Source organism: Condylura cristata, unplaced genomic scaffold, assembly GCF_000260355.1.
Source record: "Condylura cristata isolate star-nosed mole 26May11 unplaced genomic scaffold, ConCri1.0 scaffold00025, whole genome shotgun sequence".
Classification (NCBI taxonomy): Eukaryota; Metazoa; Chordata; class Mammalia; order Eulipotyphla; family Talpidae; genus Condylura; species Condylura cristata.
The window spans coordinates 19,990,238-20,009,397 of NW_004567126.1; the positions used below are offsets into that span (position 1 = coordinate 19,990,238).

At 51.3% G+C, this 19,160-nt stretch overlaps 1 protein-coding gene across 2 annotated transcripts; it reads right to left on the bottom strand.

Moving 5' to 3' along the window:
• Positions 1-6,300: 6,300 nt before the first annotated feature.
• IL10RA (interleukin 10 receptor, alpha) lies at positions 6,301-18,509 on the bottom strand. 2 transcript variants are annotated; one of them, XM_012729951.1, is made up of 7 exons: positions 18,413-18,509; positions 16,212-16,326; positions 15,515-15,699; positions 14,542-14,711; positions 13,852-14,002; positions 12,460-12,581; positions 6,301-8,962 (listed from the first exon to the last, which is right to left on the bottom strand). In XM_012729951.1, the coding sequence occupies exons 1-7, from the start codon at positions 18,477-18,479 to the stop codon at positions 8,036-8,038; spliced, it is 1,737 nt and encodes a 578-aa protein (XP_012585405.1). In that variant the 5' UTR covers positions 18,480-18,509; the 3' UTR covers positions 6,301-8,035. The 2 variants fall into 2 exon arrangements, with proteins under 2 accessions (XP_012585405.1, XP_004688888.1); XM_004688831.2 differs by having other exon boundaries at positions 16,212-16,395.
• Between the last annotated feature and the right edge of the window lie 651 nt (positions 18,510-19,160).

Consider the following 19,160-nt stretch of genomic DNA (forward strand, 5'->3'; position numbering starts at 1 on the left):
TCTCTGAGCTTCTGAAGGGCCCATTCCCTATTCTTCCTCTTAATGTTTATACCCCCTTTGTCAAATCATCAAATTCTGCCCATTTTTTTTTTTCATGCAACACTGATTTCACCTCTCAGGTAACTTTTTTTTTTAAAGACCTATGGATCTTAAGTCTTCTGACTTTTAATCGGAAATACTCTCTGGCTCCCATAATGTAATTATTATTTCCTTGCATTCCCTTACGCATGCAGCCTCTGAAATGTGCCAGGCATGGGGGGGGGGTGCTCCAGTCTCTTGAGATTAAGCTTACTCTGTCCTGCTTGAATGGTGTTACTTGCAGATCAAATAGGCATCTTTCTGTCAAGGGCCCTCAAGTGGCAAATTCTTATACTTTTTCTTAGTCTTCTACCTGTCTGAGTTCGGTATCACTCTGGTCAAAGCCAGGAACTTCTCAGGAAGTCAGGTTGATGGATTCCTTAGTCTCTTCAAAAAATCTTGGCATTTGCTTCATCCTGATCCAATCTTGGGTTCTCTGAAGACCAGCTTTTGGTTTTTCTTTCCAGCCTCAACATGTTCATCCCTAGCTCATCATCAGATACAGCTGTGAAGATGCGACTTTTTTTTTATTCAAGTGATAACCTCAGAGATGGTCAAAGCCAGGAAGCGGTTGGGCAGGTGTGGAGGGCTTCTGTTCTCCTCTAGGTGTTCTTTCAGCTGTATTGACCTGTGCTGTGACAAGTGTCCACAGAGGTCCGTGTCCATGAAGCCTCTCTCTGACTCAGAGGTTTTAGAACCTCAAAGTGGGAAAAGCTGGGTGAATCATTATATTTTAAAAAACTGCTTAGTGATCAAAAAGTATCTAGAAGCAATGATGTTATTTGAGCAGATGTAATGCAAAACAGGAAGCCAGTGGCCTGGTGAATTCTCACACTTGGAGACCAGAAGTGAAAATGTTCTGCCTACCCAGAGTAACAACAGGCCAGCAAAACAACCAGTGTGGCAGTGCCAGAAGCCAAGGCTTGGTGGACTTCCCATCTCCTCGACCTTTCCTGCAGAGACATGGCGGCTGTCTCCTCATCTCCAAAGCCTGGGATGATGTTTCTTGTGCACAAGCAAAGATCCACTGGGAGGAAAAGGGCTGGGAGAATGTAGGAAGACTCATCTTCTGGCCTAGTCCCAGTTCCTTCTCGGTCGTGGGGGGCCCACATGCCTTGTCTGTATGATAAAGTTGCCACTGGGCTTGACGACTGTGAGGTTCCTTGCAGCTGTGAAGCTGTTTCAGAGTGTGGGTGACTTCAGTTACACAGGGCCGGAGGGAAGGTGTTGGGGGAGGTAGTCAGTGAAGGAAACGCTGTCTCTCCCTCCACCCCTGTGTGTGTGTGTGTGTGTGTGTTTATGTGTGGGGTGCATGCCTTGAGGAATAGTCAAGAAGGAGAGGGATCGAGTCATGTTGCCTGCTGGATTCGCAGAGGCCCTGCGCAAGGCAGGTGCTCACTTAAAATTTGCTGAAGGAGGGAGTGACGATGCGTTGGGTATTTTCATGGCCTGCCCTCCTGACCACTTCCCCTTACTGTAGGCTTCCTGTTTGGTCTGCAGTCCTGAGTCCCTACATAATCTGGGGGTAGGGGGAGGGCGGAGAGGGTGAAAATTGCAGGAGAGGGCATCATCATAGTGTAGGTAATCTGACTAAGCTAAAATCGCAAGCCTGAAATAAAATTAAACAATAAGGTAATGTCCAGCCTGCTTTCCTTTCGGCTCTTCCCAAGTATCCATTCAGCCTCAGGGCGCCACCCTGTCCTGTGCCAACTCAGGTTTGGGTATCACACTGCTCCGACTCCTTTCACATGCTATTCTTGTGAGGAAATTATTTTGTTCACGCAGTCATTTATGCATCAGAACTGTATTGAGCACTATACTAGTGTTAGGTATCGGTTGGGGGTAAAGGACCCTGAGTTAAAAGCAAAAGGAGGTTCTGTTCTCCAGGAGGCTCATAGTGAGATGAGTGCTGAACTCCTCCATGGCATCAGGATGCCAGGAGCTTAGTGGGAACATCAGGCTAAAGATCACTGTCTCCCCTGGACAAAAGAACTGATGCCCAGACAAGATTTGTGGGAAAGATCAGATATTGGCAGGTTGGATGAGCCTGGAAGCCAGTGACCCTGGGGTCCAGCCCAACTGGCCATTCTCTGCAGGCGTCCCCTCTTCGTGTTGCCCCTGGACATGTCCAGACCAGCAACCTTGGGAGTCCCTCTGTCTGAATGGCAGACCACCGCTCCCTTTCGGTGAGTGTCCTGCTTCCCTCCGCCATAGCAAGCGGTCAGTACTTGTTCTGTCACTCACACTGTCTCTTTGCTCCAGGTTTGAATTGTGGTCTCCGATCTTGCAATCCTTCAGTTGTGGAAAGAATCTTCCAATCTCAGTCAGCCTAACTGAACGAATCACACATCTCATTCTTTCAGTTGACAACAGGTGTGCAGAGAACACCCTAGCTGGACCAGATGTCCCTTCCCTGCCCCCGCAGGTCCCCACGCATGTCTCCCGGCAGCCCCACAGCAGGAGTGTCTTGCCCCCACGGCTCCCACCACAGCTCCCTGGCTTCTGCCCCCTCTCCTCCTGCTCCAGAGGAGTTCTGCACCCTGTGCACAAGCAGCTGAAGAATGCAGAGGAGTCAGCACCTCTGGGGAAAGCCCTAATCAGTGGGCTTCAGGAAATGGTGGAGCAAGGCTTCTCCTGGAAGAGGATTCTGTACCCTCCACAATGCCCAGCTCATCAACGTGGCCGGCTCAATAGCAGATCTGTGTCTTGGCTTTTCCTTCTTTCCTTCTGCCATTCTTGTTCCCCATGAAACTTCCAAACGATCTGCTCACAGGTCCCTGAATCACATTTTGCTCCTGGGGGTGGGGGGCAATTTAGGCTAAGTCAGCATTTATTATACCGTGTTGCCAGTTCGGCTGGATCCATTTATTTTCTTGGCTTGTGCATTCTTTCAACAAATATCAAAGGAATGTGGATTATATTTTCTAGGTTAGATGAATACAGGCATGAAGAAAAGAGAGGAAAGTTCCTGCCTTCATAAGTCTTCTATTTTATAGAGACACACTGTGAGCAAATAAACACAAGTGGATCACAGAATTTTAGGTGTAGATCAGTGTTCTGAGGGGAACAAGAGTGGGATAGAGAGGGGCGGGGTAGAGAGAGGGTGACACTTGGTAAGGTGGCCAGCAAAGACCTTCCAAGGAGGTTCCACCTGAAAGACACTTGACTAAAACGAGGGAGGAATTACAGAGAAGACCTGGGGAGAACTAGAACAAACCATCAGGTGGAAATGACCTTAGAGCAGGCGAGGGGGAGCGTGTAGGGGTCTGGAGAAGAGGCAGCAGGTACCAACACCTTTGGATCTTATTTCTTGTTAGGACCAGAGGAGAGGATTTCAGCAAGGGGATAGCGTGATTCCAGTGGTATTCTGTAAAGGTCATGTTGGCGACAGTACTAGACAGCACTGTGTGAATCATGCTGGTTAAGAGCACAGGGGCAGGACCAAGGACAGTGAGGGGAGAACAGCGGTCCAGGAGAGGCGCTCATGGAGCTGACCAGGACGGTGTGTGCTGCCAGCGACGCGTAGTTACATGGCCATAGTCGCCATGTAGTCGGAGGGCGGGGCCTGTTTGTGTCAGGTGTGATATGACGGCCTGACCCCAGGTCTTGTCTTGAACATCTGGGTAAAAGATGGCCTTGACTCAGGATGGAGGATGATGGGAGGTACCCAGGTGACACTTTGAGAAAGCAGGGAAGGCAGATGGGAGTGTGAGTACCAGGAAGAAGCAGGTCACCTGCAAGGCAGGGCAAGTCCTCATCAAGAACTGAATCGCATGACACCTTGACCTTGGGCTTCCAGTCAGAAAAAAATGTCTGTTGTTTAAGCCCTCCCCCTGCCTTTTAGGTGATTTGTTAGGGCAACCTGAGCTGCTGAGCTGCCTGCTATGTAGTTCCCCTCCCACCCCCAGCCTTGCGTGGGGTATTAGTTTCATTCACTTAACACTGATTGTAGTATATTTGTTCATCTTTTTATCCGCTTGATGTTTATTTTCATAAACAGCGGCACCCTCCAAGAAGCCAGGCCCCTGTTAGTTACCAGTCTAGACCCAGAGCTGAGCAGCACGTCTGGCAGATGGTAGCTTCTTAATAATAAATTTCTTGAAGTGAACTGTTGACTACGCCAAGTGCCTGCAGTAGGTGCCCGGACATCCTGCCTTGTTCCCTCTGACTCATGCGCTTTGCTTTGACCAGGGTGATGTTTTTAAACTCTGATGTCATCCTGCCTAGCCCTTGCTTGTCAGTGTGGATGGGTCCCACCACCCTTTTTGAATGTTTGTGAGAGCTAGATGAAGGTGTTCAAGTGGCAGCGAGGAAAGGGGCTTTGCGTTATTAATAAACACACATCAAATTTTAAATTTTGGATTTTCTTTAAAAGAAACCCCCAAACCATGAGCACTACAGGAAATGGGTGAGTCATGCCTCCCACTACGTGGTGTCCTTTGGTTGGGTCTCGATAAAAATCAACCCAAACTGAACCTCCCCCATTTGGTCACCAGTGTGCTGTCACAGTGGGCACAGCTGACCACTCCCCTTTCTCTGACATTCACGTGTGAGGGTCAGAGAATCCGCTCAGCAGGTCTGTGTGGGCTCTCCCGGTGGGACCCGACCTTTCCAGGAGCAGTGGGGACTCTGTGTAGGTGTGTCCCGTGGTGGGGCCCTGTAAGGCAGAGATCCCTTGGGACAGACAAGGCAGGCTCTTCCACCACTGCTCTTTACAAAGCTGGGAAAACACAGTTCATTAGAATTTCCTCTTAGGTCAAAACTGGCCCATTTCCCCTCTCTCCTTACTAAGAGGAAGTTCCGTTAGCTCACAGAGACGCAGATTCACACATTCCTCAGCCTGGAAAAGCCCTTTAAAGGAGCTTACTCAGTGTAACAGTCTGGGCTTTCTGTGGGGGACTTTAACCCAAATTCCTAAGAAGGCTGGAAGGACTGTCACTCCCTGGCTATTTGAAAAAACTCTCAATCCTCTCTCAGCCCAGCCCATGCTTGCTGTCCTGTGCTGTACAGGGCAGCTGGAAGCTGAGATGGGCACAGGCTCCCCTCATTGTCCTTCTAGAAAGCCCCATGTCCTGGGACTCCATTCTCTCCTATGAGCTGCTTCGATTTTTGGCTTTTCCAACCAATCTGGCCCTGATCATGAGCATGGGTGAGGTTCCCCTCGTTTTCTGAGTCAGTATATTTCCCCTCTGGCAAGTCTTTCTTAAGCAGTCTCGGGGACCTTCTCCTTGGGACAGAAGTCGTCTCCAGCACTCATTTCCAGGAGGAGGTGACCAACCCACACCTCAGCAATTTGACCAGGAAGCCTCTGGAACAAAAGGCTGAGGGTATGATATTAGTCAAGTTCTCTGAAGAAGATGGGATCAGCACTTCCCCAGAAGCGGGTAATTTCTCAAGGTGAAAACCATTCTGAGAGGCACAGGTGATGTTAAAGGGGTAACCAGGCATCCTTGGTCATCTCCTGGCAAAGTGCCCCGAGACTCAGGCCCTGGGCTGAGTTTGGGGAGAGGTTCAAATCCACATGTGGCTTTTCTTGGAAGGGAGCAGCTGCTTTTACAGTAGAATGCTGCAGGCTTCTGCCTGATTAGATGTACCCCTGCGACACACCTCCAGGTGGAGGAGAGCAGGCAGATGTGCTCCAGGGAGGTCTGGTTTGCTGTCTTGGGGGAGGGAGTGTGGGCGGTGTATGTCAGGGTTGTCATCCAGGACATGGTGCGTTCTACTCTCCAACCTAAGCTTTCTTTTCAAACTTCTGCAAGAACCTTCTACATACAGTTTCATTATCCTTTTCATTATGTTTTGTGCTCTCTAGCCACATCTTTATATTTTATTAGTCATTATCTGCCCTTTCATTTCAGACACTTTCATGATCTCTTTTATTCTTCCCATCTGCAAGAAAAACTGTCTGCCTTTGCGATTTTAAAAGCCAGCAACAATTCGTTAAACTCTGGATGTATGAACCCGTTTAAAACCTCAGGGGGAGTGATTGTTCCCGTTGTATGGGATGGGGGGAGGAAACTGGAACTCACAGAAGAAAGGTCGTTTGCCCGAGGTCACAAAGTTATGTTAGCCTGAGACTTGTACCAGCTTGAATCCTCATTGTTGTTACCTCAAAATGAGTGACATCACATTTTGTTCTTTATCCTCAATCATCAACAACTCGAGGCGCCCACCAGCCAACATGTCATCTGAACTCAGAGTGGTTACAAGAATGCGTGTGGTCCTGATAATTTATTGAAATTCAGAAAACGCATCACTCACAGAGTTTTGTGTTCAAGGCACAGTCTTATCCTCCAGCTCAGTGGAGCTGCACAGCCCAATGAATGAAATAAGTCAGGAATTGTTTTTCTAGTTTTACAGGATTTTCCCATGGCCACAAATACCAGAAAAGTGGAGTCAGAACTAGAACTCCCAGGCTCTTCACATGCCCAGAGCACTTTCACTGTACTCTGCTGCTCTTTCAATAAATAAATGATTAAAATAAATAACAAGCATTTCAAGGGTACCCTGAGGAATCCTCCCTCGAGCCTGTTTCCAGAATGAGTTATCACACTGGGATCCAAGAACTCTCTGGAAAGAGTAGGCAGGTCCTGGCTGATTCCCTGGGCTGGAATGTCTATTTCCAGAATGCACCACAGAAAGGCCAGTGATGGCTCAGGGGCATAGCCCAGGCTTGTCACCACTACCAGCCTCTTGCTTAAAGGCTATAAGCCGGCTTTGGGGCAGCAGATTCCCATCTGCCCTATCTGGCCCCCAGAGTCTGGCTGCTCTCTAGGTAAGAAACCACGACTTCTGCTGGATCTGGGAGCACTCAGTGCGTGAGCCAAGCTGGCTGTGTAGACAGCCCACCTCCTCCCAGCCCAGGGTCAGACAGGGCTGGAAATGTCACCCCAGAGACCAACCAGGTTAACATCCAGCACAGAGGATTAGAGATTGAGTCCTTCTTTCACAGCCTGGGTAGCCAAGGCCCTCTGGAAAGTGGCTAAGCCAAGGTCACACAGCTGAACACTGACAGCAGGGATCCCAGCCCAGGTTCCTAGCCTGTGGATCTGGAGCTGGACATTAGCAGCAACATGAGGTCAGGTCCCAACATGATGCTTGAGGCTGACTAGGGCATCTGGCATCTGAACCCAGAGGCCACCTAAAGACTGCGATTAGACCAATACAAACCACCACGGTTTTTGTGGAACCGTCAGCAAGATGATGGGGGCAGCTGGGTGGGGATGGTGAATGGCCCAGCCACTTCAAATGCCTCAGAGCCACTTGCTAGGAGTAGTGAGCTGCCTGCAGTGGGCATGAGACGTCCCCAGAGAACAGGTTCTGAGCCAGAGCCCCTTCTCGGTGTCAGCTCCCTTCTTCCTGATGTTCCGCAATAATGGTCAGTTGACTGACTGACTGGCCAGGGCAGATACAACCTTGGAGGCCTGACAGTGGGGAGCTTCTGGAATGGGACAAGCCCATGTCAGATTTGGGCTCTGCTGTTTCCCTTTTCCCCCTAAAAATGACTCCTGCAGCGAAGCCCGGAAGCCTTCATCCTCCCAGTCTCCATCCTCTTGCGGGACCTGCCACATGACTGAACGCAGGGAGGCCTATGTCTGTGCTGGCTTCAGCCTGGAAGCCTCAGCACAATTCAAACTCCATGACTCCCCTCAGCAAAGAATCCGCTCTGACACAGGAAGAGTCTCGAGGAGGAGGGAGTCCCCCTTGCCCTTCTCTTCCCAGGCCTGCAGGGCACTATGCTCACCAGGCAAGGCTGGTGTACACACTCCCTGAGCCGATTTAGCCAAACAGCTTCCTCCTGCCATGGGGACCACGGCCAGGCTCCTGAACCTGGCTGCCTTCAGGGGCTCACAATGCTAAGTGCCCAGACTGACCTCATGTTTTACCTTTCACCTCTGAGATGTCCTCCTGATGCAGGTGGGGCATAGCTGAAATCAAAGCAGCCCCTAAGCCTGAGTCACTTGTTTGAATGCAGGCTGGAGATCAGTGGCTGGGTGACCAGGTCTGAGTCAAAGCTACCCAGGAGTCCACCTGGGGCTACCACACAGCCCAGAGGGGCAAGAACATGATCAAACCTCCAGTCAGAAGTTCCTAGGTCACCACAGCTGGTTAAGCCCAGAAGTGACCATTCCTCACTTGGGTGGCTCCACTGTTCAGTTGGGGCCCCTGAAGGCGCGAGAGTCATTCCTGGGGTACCCTGTTTCAAATAGCCGTTGGCCATGGCTGGTGGAGACCAGCCCGTCTCTGCATCCAGGCATGTCCAGAATTTGGGGTCAAGGCTATCTGTTGGGGAGGATTCTTCCTCCAGGCAGTCTGCCTTGGCTTCCTTCTCCTCTGTGTATCTGGACTGTTTCAGGTAGCCCTGGAATGCCAGTGTGGACGAGTCTTCTTCCCCAGGAACCTCAGGCATTGGGGGCCCAACATGGGCCAAGACGGAGCTACTCAGTGTATCCCCAGGCTGCCCCTCAGATTTCTGGACTAGGCTAATACCACTGTCGTCCTCACCTGGGCTGTTGCTCCCCGGCTGTGGCTCCCAGTGGGGTGCCATGCTGGGACATAGGCTGTGCTCCTGCAAGCAGATCCCACTGTCTGTGCTGGTGCTGCTGCCGCTGCTGCAGCTGCTCTCCAGCTCCAGGGGTGCCCCCTTTCTCGTCATCTCCTTGGCCTGGGGGTCAGAGGCAGAAAGGAGGAAGTGGGGTTCTTCGGTCTGCAGGGATGGCTTAGCACTGTCAAAGCCGCTGTCTGTGCTGCCATGAAGTTCCGAGTTCCTCAGCTCTGGGGACACCTTGGGGAAGGCCTCCTCGTCCAGGGGGTGGATGGTGACGTGGGTCTCTGGCCAAGGAAGTTGGCTGATCGCGATGAAGGGACTGGGCTTATTGAAGACCTAGGGAGAAGAGCACAGAGTGAGACAGGCGGGAGGCTCTCCTGCAGGAACCCACCTGCGTGTCGCCAGGTGAGGCCACGGGTCCAGGCAGGGAGATCAGGGAGGTAAACAGAGGGAACTCTGGAGTCTGCGTTGCTCTGTAACGTTCTTTTTGTTTCTTTTCAGAATAGAAGAGAGGTTTCTGCCTGATGCGATTCTCAGTTGGGCTCAGGCCAATGCATAAGAAACCAATACTCCCAGAGCAGATGGCTCACAGGCAGAGTGAAGAACCATCTCAAGTGGCTCCATCCTGGGGCTGTTCAAACCTGAGAGCAGGCTGAATCCATGTAGATCTACAAGTATGTTTCAAACTTTTTTGATTATGACCCCAGATAAGAAATGTGTTAAACTGTGTAACATATAATTCAGTTTCACAAAACAACACACAGCATTACTATTTGTGTGCCATGACCGATTCATCTGGTGTATCTCAGCCCATATGATCTATTTCATTTTTAAACAGAGCTGGACATAAGACACCAAGTTAATTTCTCTGCTGAGCTGTGACTCACATCCACAGCGTGACCGTACTGTGTGGGTGGTGGAACAGACAGACTTAGTAGCTGAGGGGGACCAGCTATCGGTTAATCTCTTCCAGCCATGCTGGGGATCTTTCTGCTCTGGAACATGTCAGCACAGTATAGTCTCGGCCTTGGGAGGTGTGACTCCATCTGACTGGATTAGTCTTCTCTCAGTGCTTTGAATGGCTGTATCCTCTTGGTTGGGTCTCAGCTCAGAGGTTATCTCCTCAGAGAGGCCTTCCCAACCATACTGGCAAAAGCAGTTTCCTCTCCTAGTTTACTTCTTTCTAGCACTTTTCAATTATTTTTTTAATGTGTTTACTGCCTCCCACCCTCTCAATGCACACATGCACATATACTCACTTCCCATCGCCAACAGATTATGAGGTCCTGGAGGGCAGAAGCTGTCCAATCTTGTTTGTTATTCAGTTCTCAGAACTTAAACTGAGCTGGCACAGAGTAGCCAGTGGTGTGACTTGTTGACTAACTGACCTGTATACACACTGTTGCACATGGACCCTCATTCCCAAAGTACAAGATGACCCTAAGGCAGTTCTTATTGGTCAAACTCTCCATCATGAGTTGGAAATGTAAGGTATAATAGAGAGCTAGACCGCCTGGTTCAAATCCCATCTCTGCAACTTATCAGTATATCACCTTGACTAAACTATTTCTCTGTATTTTAGCGTCTCACCTATAAAATGGAAATAATGATAGTACTTGATTCCTCATGTTTTGAGTATGTTGTGTGCTTAGAACAGTGCCTGACATATAGAAGGTACTCAAATTTTCTCTCCAGTAATCCTCCAAGAAAATATTATTTCTGTCCCTACTGAAGAAAGATGGAACCCAAAGTTACAAAGCAGCAAAGAACAACCCGGGGTGTTGTACTCAACTGTCCTGATTTGAAGCCCCCACTTACCCAGTAGTACTTATTTTGATATATTGTTGAAATATCAGATAAAAGAGTGAGTTAATAAATGACAACAGCCCATGAGTGGGTGAGTGCTCTGTGCACTGTTAGTTATTCATAGGGTCAATAATAACCATGACCTTTAGCTGGAATGGGGAAGGAATGGGTGGTACTTATCTAGGGAAGAAAGTACCCTCAAGAATAACTCAAATCTGTGGTCCAAATGACAGAAAGAACAAACACCAGGAACTTCTGTCAATTCTTGGCATTGATGCACCTACGTCTATTGCACTGGTTGGTATTAAAGTGAAGTTTCAACCTAGGCTGCCCTGCCAGGCCCACAAGCAACCCCCTGGGGACAGGGGCTACATCAGTCAGCTTCTTCCTGTACCATGCTCTGCATGTTGTAGGTGCTTGGTCGCTGGTGTAACTGCCACCTCGTTTACTTTTTCCTAGATGCCTTCCCTAGTCTAGAAAACTACCATCTCCCATCCAGTATGCCAGCTCCACCCATCCCCTCCCCACCCTTCTGTGTTCTAATCATCTATTCCTGAGGGCAGGCCCTGTGTGTGTTCATCTCCAACACACTGCTATCCTAGAAAATGCTAAACATCTTCTAGATGGAGAAAGGACAACGAGTTACATACTTCAGCTAGATAAAGGAAGAACTTTATAATCACTGGCTTTTTTCTCTTTTTCCCAGACAAAGTCTTAGATCAGGCCACCTAGGCCCTTCTCTCCTGGTGGCCCACCCTCCACTTTCTTGAGTTCTCACTCAAAATAATTTTAGAGAGTCTGCATCTTTCTCCTTATTTTTCCCGAGAGATTCTGGGATCCCTCTGGCAGGTCTCCTCCCAGCTGAGTGCTTCCCTAGGGGCCCTGTCTCCCGGCCCAGCGCTCTGCCCTTGCAATGATGGTACAGGAGACAACCTTTGATGCAGTCTGAATCCTGGGCCAGAGGCTGAGGTCTGATGATACTGCACTAGGCTGCTAGTGAGGTTTCAGGGCTGGCTGACTGCAGACGCAGCATTCATCTACACTACCTGGCATGAGGAGACACTCTGGCAGGCTGCTCCACCAGGCCGTGTGCTCCCAGCATCCCCTCTCCACTCTGATGCAGTTGAGCGACTCTGTTTCTTCACATGTAAAACGAGGATGGGAATTGTACCTGCTCTAGATGTACTAACACACGGGGCTGGTCCGTGGGTACTTATTAGTAAAGAGTAACACCTGCTGGGACTGGACGTCAAACAGGAAGGCAATCCAGCCCTCGGCTTGGCGTTCAGGTCCTCCCTCTACCCCATTCTGGGTAATTTCATCATTAACGGTTTCACCATAAGCATTTTCGTCATAGAACTAATTAGCCTGAAGGCATTTTGCCCATAGAAAACAGTGACTAGGAAAAGAGGGATATTTTAAAAGTCATCAGGAAATATGAAAAATGAATTCTAAGACTAAGAAGACAAAATACAAAATATTTAAATACAGCTCTACTGCAAAAAAAAAAACAAAAACCCCACAAAATATATGAATATATTTACAAGAGACAGATTCATGGTGATACAGTCCCAAGAACTGATTTTCTTCTGTATATGACACCTAACCCTGTCTGCCAAGTCTTCCATCCGTTCATAGTATTATACACTTTTATTTGGGGGTGGAGGGATCTTCTTTGGTGATCAAGTTTACTAGAAATATAACTTCAGAAAGTAATTTCAGATCACATATTACTGTATTAGAAAATGATAGTATGTCTGTTTGCAAAGAGTTGGTTTCTTATTCCATCAATGGAGAAATGAAACCCACTGTCAACCAGTTAGTTCATTTCTCTTTTATGGGAAAACCGTTTCGTGGTCAAATACTTATAGGCAAAAATTGACGAAACTGCTGCGAAGAAACTCGCGGTGAAAATACCAGACACCGGGTCTGCTTGGGCTGACGCGCGCGGGGTAGTGCGGGGTGGGGGGGCCGACTGAGGCGCTCCCTGTCCCCCAGTCGGGGTGTGGCCTCCCTGAAAGACTTACCAGGACGGTGGGCATCTTCCCGGGGCGCCGCACATAGAGCTGCAGGGCCAGGCAGTAGGACAGCGCCCCACAGAGCAGCAGCACGAAGACGAAGAAGATGCTGAGGTTGGTCGCGGTGAAGTCTACAGGATGAGAGATGCCCAGTCTCAGGGACCGCTCGGCGGGGGCCGAGGGAGTGTCCCAGGCCAGCGAGGCCACCTGTCTAGTCACATCTGGGTGCCTCCTGGCTCTGCCCGGGGGTCCCTCCCTGCACGCCTCGACGCTGCTTCCAGTCTTCTGCCCAGGACTCAGTGGAGTGAGAGGCAGGTGGCCAGCAGGTAAGAATAAAGGCTTTAGGAGCAGTGCGACCAGTGTGCGAGTCCCAGTTCCCCCACTTACTAGCTGTGAGACTGTGGACAAATTCCTCAGCCTCTCAGACTGTCTCCTCATTTGTAAAATGGGAAAAATCATAGCACCTATGACATCAGCCGTTGTGAAGTGTACAGTGCTTATAACTTATCAAGTACTTAGTTATTTGAGTCTTCTAATGACTGTAGGGTAAATAATATCATCTCTAAATTTATATATTAGGATTCTGAGGCCCAGACCGGTCAGATCACTTGCCCAAGGTGACATAGCCCATAAGTGGTAAAGCTGAGATTTGAGCCCAGGCCTGCACCCACAAGTAGTCGTCATATCAGAGGTGAATGTACTAGTAGCTCTTTAAGTGGCCAGACACTGATGGCATCTCGTCTGGAAATGCACTGTAGGAATGTAAGAAGGCCCGTTGGTCTCTGCCAGACCCTGTCCACACAGCCCTGGGCAGCCCTGGACACTGACCTTTGACGTGATTCACCAGCACTTGCTATATGCATCCTCACAGAGCTGCCTGTGACCGTTTTCACGGAGCGCCCCATCTTCCCAGCCAGACTGTGAGATCCTTTCCAGCAGGACCGTGGCCTTTACATCCTATATCGCCCCTGCCCCCTCCTTTCCTGGCACCTAGCTGAGAGCCTGGCACAGTATTTGCAGATGTCACCCTTGAAGGGGAGCAAAGGTAGGGACAAGGCCCTTAGTACCCCCCAGCTCTAAGAAACGACAGCAGAGGAGTATAACAGACAGGAGTGCCACACTGGCAGGACACAGCAGGGCTCCTGGGGAGCGGGTGTGTGCCCCAGGCAGCACCACAGAGTCGGGAGGCCTGGCTCTGCCACCGTGTCTCTTGGTGCTCACACGCACCAAGTCTCATCTCTAAAACGGGATCAGAGCGAGCGTGCAGGGTGGCGAGAGGACGCAGAGCTATGTGGGGATACTGGCATGATGCCTGGCACTGGGGGCCCTTGGAGGGGGCTTCTTTTTGGAATGTCCTTCTGGCTTCCATCCCTGCCCGGCCAGCAGCCCTGCTGAACTCACACTGCAGGGTGAGGACGATGCACTCCTCCATGGACCACGCCCCTTTGTTTGTTAGGGAGCCGACAGATGGTTTCACCTTGACACAGAACTTTCCAATCTCTCCAGCAATTGGGATGATGAAGTTTTCCTGTTGTACCTTCTTGTGTGGGAACTGAAACGAAAGCAGCCACAGTAAACAACAGTCTTGTTTCACGGCACACGGTACTGAGAGCTGGTGGGGCTCTTAGAGATGACTCAGTCAGCCACCTTCAGGCTCCTTTTTCTAAGATAACAAGCCCTGTATCATCAATGTAGTCCAAGATCTGAGTTGCTGCCATGGTTTATTTTGTATTAAAAGAGAAAAAGTGTTTGTAGAAGTGGAGGACCTCCCCGAAGGAGCTGGGACTAACTGGTGGAGAGGGGAAAGGAGGATGCTGCAGCTCTCCCACTTATGGGGTGGGAGGTTTCCTTGGGAGACTACATAACCCTCTGGAGCCTCATTTCCCCCTCTGTAAAATGGAATAAAATATTCACCTGCAAGGGGATCAGTAGCAACAGCTATAAAATGTCTCATGAAGCATCTGGTGGGAGTGCAGGTTTAAGGACAGCGCATCCTGCCCCCTCATCCCCACCACACCCCTCTATCCTGCTCGCAAAGCTCCCCAGAGGATGCTTAAACGGAGCTCCAGCCCAGGCCTAACACCCCCTTACCTTATAGTCTCCTGGGGCCTTGCGCACCTCAATCTCGTACTCGCGGAAGTACGGGAAGATGCTTTCGTATGTGTCACCCGCAGGGGCGATCTTGGGCCTGGGGGGGTGGATTGTCCCGAAGATGGAGCCATTGTGCCTCTTCAGCTTCACACTGCCAACTGTCAGAGTCACTGAGTGGGGGAGGCAAAACCATGAGGCTGGAGAAGTCCTGGGTACCCCTCCTATGGCTGATTTCCAGGGTTAAGCTTTCCCTACTCCCCCAAAGCCTGGGACACAGCCTCCCAACCCAGCACAGCACACAGACTTCCTGGGAGCATTATAAATACAGGTACCCCGGACCCACTCAAAACCCAGTGAATCTGAAATTTGAAGCCACGTCCTAGAAACATCTGCCCTAAAGACACAGCCACGTGACGTTTCTGCAGCCAGCTGAACAAGGGCCCTTAGGCAGACATTTGGGGAGCAGCGACCTCCTAGACCATCGGTTCTCACTCTGGATTCTGCAGTTGAGGTTGCTTTCCCTAAGTCACTGCCTCCTCACCCCTCTGCCCCCCCCCTCCCCGGAAACCTGGTCAGGCCCATTCTGTGGAATGAGGGAATGAGAGCGTCCCATATGGGGAGGATGTGATCCAAAATCTGCCTGCTGCTTGCTGCCCTGTGCTGAGTGCTTACAGATTCGCTTCCTCTCTTAGATCCCTCCAAATACACAAGCCTCATGACTCAGCTGCTGCATCCCACCCTCAAGACTTCTCTGTTGTTCGATAAACAACTCTAGTTCCCTTTTAAATCTTGAACGACTTGGCTAGTTTCATATAAACTTTCTTCAGTGTCCTGACTCTGGGCAACTAGGTCACTGACCGGGAAGCCAGCTGACATGGCCAGCTGTGGAAAGAGAGAGAAAAGTTCTAGACTAGAGCTTCTGACTGGAGAGAACTCCAAAAGTCACATCCTAAGCTCAGAGGGAGAAAAGCACCTTCATCCTTAGAGAAGCGAGTGTTGGTGATGGTCCAGTTGGAGTGCTGGCCTCCATCCACTGCCCGGACTTTGGCTTTGTACCCATTGCTGTGGTACAGGTCCAGGGTCACCATGGTGAGATCACAGGACAGCATCCCGGGCTGGCTGCAGTTGTGGATGGTCTGCCATGGGCCTGTTCCATACCTGGGAGAGACCAGGGCAATGCCAGTGACAGTACAACCCCAGGCGTGCTTCTTCTCGTCCAAGACATCTAATTGCAGGAGGCCCCCTTGGCTCGGGGGCCCTGTGCCCCTTTCCCATGGTCTGGAAGACACTTAGATTGGAATTTGAGTAGCTCCCATCCTAGCTCTTCAAGAAAACGTGCTGTGCCCGGAACATGGCATAACTCCTTCCCTCTGCCACTTGCACCTGCAGTGTTTAGGGTTTCCTTGATGCTTTTCTTGGTTTTTTGATAGGTGGATAAGCCTTGAGGGTGAAGGTAATACTCTGGCTTTCCCACCCCAGAGGCCCCAGCACAGTGCTCAGCACGTGAGACTCATGAGTGATTGTCAGCTGATGGGTGTGTGCCCGGGTCCTGCTTGTGTCCTTTCAATAACAGGGCAGACATCACCTTCCCATGGCCGGGGAGGAGAAGGGGGTGACCACCTCCACCCCTCACGCACCTCCTTCCTTTCCCCATCCTCCCCTTCCCTTACCTCAGGAGCTCCACTTCATAGTAGGTGCTTTCAGATGAGTTTGGGATGGGAGTCCAGTGGAGGACATGGTGGAAAAATTCTGCTTCAAACCACACAGATGGAGGGCTAGGCAGGTCTGTCCCAGGGGAGAAGAGTGTCAGTAGCAGACCTAGCAAATTCCATTCCCCAGGGGTGAAGACGATGGCTGTGATGGCAACACACATGTAAAGCCCCAATTATTGAGTATTTTGCTGCAAGCCCAGTGCTCTGCTAAGTACTTTATATATGTTACTTAGTTGTCACACCATCCTACAGGCGGTATTTATTGTCCCAATTTTCCCCAGCGAATAAGTGGAGGTTTAGAAAGGTTAAGTGACTTGGCAAGGGTGTTTGTAAGGGGCAGGGTGGGTCTTGGACCCAGGCCCCACCTGCCTGACTCCAGAGTTAGTGTTGCGACTGAAATCACTGTCTTCTACTACCTGGGGCAGAAGCAGAAGTGGTAACTGAAAAGAGTTTGGGTCTGGTGAACCTCTGGTGAGAAAATGGGATGGGAGAGGGGACTACAGTGCCCAGTCACTGTCCCCGCCTCAGACTCCATCCCTGCACATGGTGTCCACCCTGGCGCCAGTCTAGGGCTCCAGCCCAAGGCCCTGCTTTGCTGTCCTCTGGGTACACAGATGTTCTGCATTTTAGCATCTGCTTGTTTGCACAGGTCCCCTGTGCAACCCCAGGTGGGGTGCTTGCCCCATCTCCCAGTTTCTAGAAGGGCTTTAACCAGTGAGCAGCTTCAGACTGGGTGCGGGCAGACAGAATGAAGCAGCTTCAGATTGGGTGCAGACAGACAGAATGAAGCAGCTTCCAACTGGGTGCGGGCAGACAGAATGAAGCAGCCTCAGATTGGGTGCAGAAGCAGCTCTGGTTCTAGGCTATGCTGACCACCTTTCCACAAAGAGCCAGCACCTTTGGGTCCAAGGGGAGCTACTAAATACCAATGCCTGGCCCATCTCCAGCGCCCTCTTCTCCAGCCTCCCACCATTCACTAAGGGAAGTGGCAACTTCAGGACCCTCACACTCACACTTCCCAGGGCAGCACGGACAGGTCATTAAACTTCGCTGAGCTATTCCTCCTTGTGCAAGAACAAGGCAAATGCACCTATTTGAAGTCTCCTGATCTTGAGAAATGGCTGTTTCCCACAGTCAGTTCTTCTTTCCTCCCTAACCCCATAATGCCTGTCTCTTCTTCAGACAGCAACTCTCTCAGCCTTCCCCTCATCTCTCTCCCCCGACCCCTGTCATTCTTACTTGAAAGTATAGCTGTCTCTGTCTCTTACTTTTTTCTTATACTGTCGCTGATTCTCAAGTGTGTGTCTCGATTTCAAAACATTGCGTGGAAAGTGAAAAATGCAGCCTGTCATTGTGGTGTTGGGCTGTACATTCCGGTCATGTGAGTGGCTGACTGTGAGTTTTGCTTTGTATTCTGGTGTCACCTCGAAGTGGTTTCAGCCCTCCCTGGCTGCCTCTGCTGGTGGTCCCCTCCCTCTCGGTGGATCCTTTCCTTTTCTCTGGGGTTTACACTTAGATGCTGAAACTTTCCAGGACTGCTGGGTGAGGGGTGGGAATACTGAGGGGGTGGCACAGGCGGAGGGGTGCTTTGGGGGCTGAAGAAGTAGCAGGAATGATCGGATGGGGGTGATGGGAGAGAGTAGGGAGAAGAGCAGCAATGGGGCGTGAAGGGGGGGGGGGAGACAGGAGGCAGAGTCAAATGGGGCCCAAAGTCATTCCCCAGAGGGAGGGGCCCTCCCCTCATTTGAACAAGAACAACAAGTAGCCAGGACTAAATTTTCAATTTGCCCGGAGACGGGTGGACAGTGAGTTGGTGATGGTGGTGGCACCTGCGGTGATGATGGGGGGCCATGGTCATTTACCTTCTCTATCCTCATGCCCCCCCACCCCCTCAGTCAACCTCAGATTCTTCCATTTCTACACCCGGTGCGCATGAGAGCAGCCAGGCTTGCCAGAATGACCCCTCATTCGGAGGGATTTAGGGAGGGGAAGATAAAGGATGCCCCCCTCTCTAGAGGGTTGTCAGACTGGGTTCTTAGCGGGACACACAACTTTAATGTAGGGGTGACAACGGTTGAGAGACGGGTCTGGCCACGCACGCACGCACGCACGCAGCCCACGGGGTAGGGCAGGGCAGGGCCGGGGCCGGGGATCCTTACCGTGCGCACCGGCGCCGAGCCGCAGGCCGAGGAGCGCCGTCAGCGGCACAACCAGGCTCAGAAGCATCCTAGGCGCGCCGCATCCTCCGGAGGCTGAGCCGAAGCCGAGCCCTAGCCGAGCCGCGCGCCTCCAGCCCCGGCGAGCCCGGGCTGAGAGTGGAAGGTCCCCCGCCCACCCCGCCCGCTTCCCTCCCGGCTGACGTCAGGGGGTGAGGCCTTGAGGTCCCGCCCCGCTGGGCTCCGGAGTCTCGGAGCGGCCGGCAGCCGCTACCTGCGACCTGGCGGCGTTTAGCCCGCGGGTGCGGAGGGTGTGCGCGCTGCGCGCACACGTGGACTGTCCCCGGGCGGGTGTGCGGCTCCGGCTCGCTCCCGCGCCCTGGACTCCCACGCTATGGGCCGCCCAGCCCGGGCAACGAGTGTGTGTGTAGGTGTGTGTGTGTGTGTGTGTGTGTGTTGCAGTGCAGATGACAAGGGGTAGGTAACCTCGCTTTGGGTGTAGAAGGTGGGCTGAGACTCTCAGAGCTGATTTTGCTAAATGAGTAGGGTCAGCGATAGACCCCTGGCCGCAGGGATCTGCGTTGGGGAGGGTGATGCCCCAGGCACTTGGGTGTCTGCCAGGACTGTGTGAGTCTTGGTGTTTCCCTAGTGTAGGGGCCTGCAAAACCAACGTGAAGAGTCCTCTCCCTGACCTAATATTTCTGGAGGGGGCCCATGTCCGTTTCCAACCCCGTTTGATTTTCTTTGTTTT